At 52.5% G+C, this 3,085-nt stretch overlaps 1 protein-coding gene across 1 annotated transcript, besides 2 other annotated features; it reads right to left on the bottom strand.

Annotated features, from left to right (window-relative positions):
* Positions 1–169: 169 nt before the first annotated feature.
* Positions 170–216: a microsatellite.
* Positions 217–532: 316 nt separating this feature from the next.
* On the bottom strand, positions 533–2,644 carry TraAM80_10254 (group II trans-sialidase superfamily; the record flags this gene model as incomplete). The annotated part of the gene is made up of 1 exon (XM_029386888.1): positions 533–2,644. The coding sequence occupies one exon, from the start codon at positions 2,642–2,644 to the stop codon at positions 533–535; it is 2,112 nt and encodes a 703-aa protein (XP_029233239.1).
* A 46-nt stretch (positions 2,645–2,690) lies between these two features.
* Positions 2,691–2,729: a microsatellite.
* Between the last annotated feature and the right edge of the window lie 356 nt (positions 2,730–3,085).

Here is a 3,085-nt window from a genome sequence, read left to right as displayed (position 1 = left end):
AACTAATTCGATGGCCTGCGCGTCAGCCAGCACCGTGGCACATGTCCGCACCCACCAAAAAACAGGACGTAAAAGAGAGAGCCCCGGTCCCCCCCGTGGCGACCGCAGTGCGGGGGCGCAGTGGAGCATCTCATACTGCCAGACAAACGCGCAGGCGCAACGCCCTCGCCAACAACAAACCGACAAGACAACAACCAACAAACCAACAAAATAACACATCTGCAAAGCAGTAAACCAACAAAATACCGAACCAATACTCTAAAAAGCAAATCGGTGAATAACCTCGGCATTGATAGCGGCGAGCAATATAAAGAACAAAAAGGACGAAATAAAATAAATGAGGACCCCGCTGTGCTGGAGCCAATGAGAGAACGCAATTTGTGGGTCCAAAAAAAAAAATGCGTAAACGGAAAAAAAAGCGTAAAATACAACAAAATGCGTGCCCACATGAGAATATATTCACTTCACAGGGCGCGTGGAGAAACGGAGATGCCCTCAGTAGAAGCACAAACCCCCCTCCACCGGGGTCCACTCAGCACAGGACCGCAAAGCCCCACAGCCCCAATAGCAGCAGCAACAACCGAGACACGTCCGCACGCGTGGAGCTGTCGCCTGCACGTTGCTCGGATGCATGTGCGCCGTCACCTGCACGTTGCTCGGATACATGTGAGCTGTCACCTGCTTTGAGTTCATCTTCACTTAGTTGGCGGTTGTACAAAAAGACGTCCTTTATTGTCACACTGCTGTTTTCGCCGCCACCAAAGTAAAAATGAGAGATATCATGCCTCCGTGACTTAAGGATTGGTAGTTTGTTAGTATTCCCCACGAGCACGCCGTCCACGTACACGGAGCCCTTGTTGTCCTGCAGCATGAGCGCCACTTTGTACTCCTTCCCCGGCTCCCAAGTGCTGTTGCGTGTTATTCTCGTGATGCCGTCGAAGACTGTCCCCCACCGTTCCTCTGTGGTGTACGACAGCCCCACAAACGCCGTGTTTTCCTTGTCATTCAGGCCCGCGCCCAGCAGAGGAACGCCCTCGTTCGGAGCCTTATGAATCGTCACCGTCGCCACAAGCGCAAACTCGTAATTCACAATGCTGTGCAAATAGTGATGCGCCCGCATGTTCACCGGCCACATGGCGTATGATTCGGACCCCGTGAACTTAAAGCCATCTCTCACCTTCTTTGCATTCGTCACAGTTGCATCCACGCAACGGTACGCGTCGTTCCAACTTCCATCACCCGATGCATCCGACAAGAATCCAACCAGACCGGCTGTGGGCAGCGACGACTTGGAGAGGAAGGAGTCCATTTTTGCCCAAGTCTCCAAGACGGACGTGATCGTCTTCAACGCATCCGTTAGGGAAGCAAGAGACACGCTGCTTTCCCTGTCATTACCCCTCTCTTGTAAAAGGTGCAACGCATCTTTCGAGTGCAGCAGGGTGTTGCCAGGCGTACACTTCTTCTCTGCAGTCCCCATGGAAATGGGCCCGACGTGAAACGTGTGGTTGTTGTCAGTGACCCAAAGGTGGAGCGCGGTGGCTTGCAACGTGCCCTCAGGGAGAATCTCTTCCTGAGTGTACAGCATGACCTTCTTTCCAGCAATGGTCGCAGTGGTGAGGGACCCCACTCTCTCAGCTGTTTGCAAAGAGTCTGGTAACAACCTGGGATGCACGCGTGTGAGTGTCCTGACAGCCTCCCTCCACATTGCCCCCATGTCCCTCGACTCGAACACCCTTAAGAAAGAATTGCATTTGGCAACCATGACAAGCTGCCCCTGCTCCCATTCGACGATGAGGGGGTCAGTGCACCCAATGGGGAGCATCCCAAGTGGAAGCAACCAATTTTTGCCGTCGTCCTTCGAATAAATGATCATAGACACAGCTTCGTCGTCTCCTGTCCTCCTCGCCGTCACAGGAAACACGAACGTGCCATCCTCCATCACAACGCCCGAGCCACCACCACCAACAAACCGGTCCAGGCCACGTTGTTTAGCAGATAGGTCGATCTGTGGTACAAGCGAGGTGGGTTCGCCCCATTGAATGACTTTATCTTGCGTGGCCTCACCCACGAGCAAATCAAGACCCTGTGAGGATACAATCCACTTCTTCGATGAAGGATCATACTTCTGATGATAGCCCCCCACAAGTAGAAAGACCTTGTTGCCCTTTGCAACTGTTGTGGGTCGGACCGCGTATCTCACACGGTCGTTATGCTCCTCTTGCGTGGTCGTGTTAAAGATGTTGTACGCCTTCCATTCGTTTGCACGGACCTTAGCGACAAAAGACGACCAGCTCTCCGCAGAGTCAACGTACCCCGCCACAACATCAGCGTAAGTGACGGAAGTCTGATTATCACGGGTGTGTTGAAAGAAGATGTTACCCTCGGCAAGTGCAACCAACACTCCGCCAGCACTGGCGAGGGAGGGGCAGGCAAAAGAATCCCTCGTTTGACTTTGGCCTTGTGTTTCCACAATCGTTCGACTCGGCACCAAAAGATCCACAGGGTCTGGTATTTGCACTTCCTTTGGTTTGTTCCTCTCGGCGTAAACAGCCGTACTTCCAAAGCATATCAACAGCACGCAGAGGAGCTGCACCGAAAAAGAAAACAGATGACGGCACATGTTGGATTGTCGCTGCTCACTCATTCTTTTCCTTCCCTCGTTGTGGTGCATCCGCTCAGGCCGCGACGATTGCGTGTGTGTTTGCGTGTGTGTGTGTGTGTGTGTGAGTTGCTGGTGGTGGCTGCAGAGCCTTCAAAGAGCGCAGCAGCAAGTAGCGTTTGGTCTCTTTCCTTCCAAGTGTGTAGACAAAGTAAATTGAGAAAGGCAAAATGGCAGTGAGGCAAAAGAGCAAACAGAATGAAACAATGGGCACAATCTGCAGTCACAGTGAGCCAATACATCGTCATTGTCCCCGTAGTCACTACGCTTGTGGCGCCTCCCAGTAAGATAGCAAACAAACAAGTAAGAGTTAAATCAACGGAGTGAGCACACTTCCAATGGGGAGACTGCGGACTGCAGCCTCCATAAGCACGGCAAATGACAAGGAGGCTGCGAGGGCAGTCAAGAAGAGTAGAAGTACACGGT

Source organism: Trypanosoma rangeli (genome assembly GCF_003719475.1).
Source record: "Trypanosoma rangeli strain AM80 chromosome Unknown Tra_15.4_contig_00858, whole genome shotgun sequence".
NCBI classification, from domain to species: Eukaryota; Euglenozoa; class Kinetoplastea; order Trypanosomatida; family Trypanosomatidae; genus Trypanosoma; species Trypanosoma rangeli.
The sequence above is the reverse complement of the archived record's forward strand: the minus strand, read 5'-3'. Positions and strand labels throughout refer to the sequence as shown.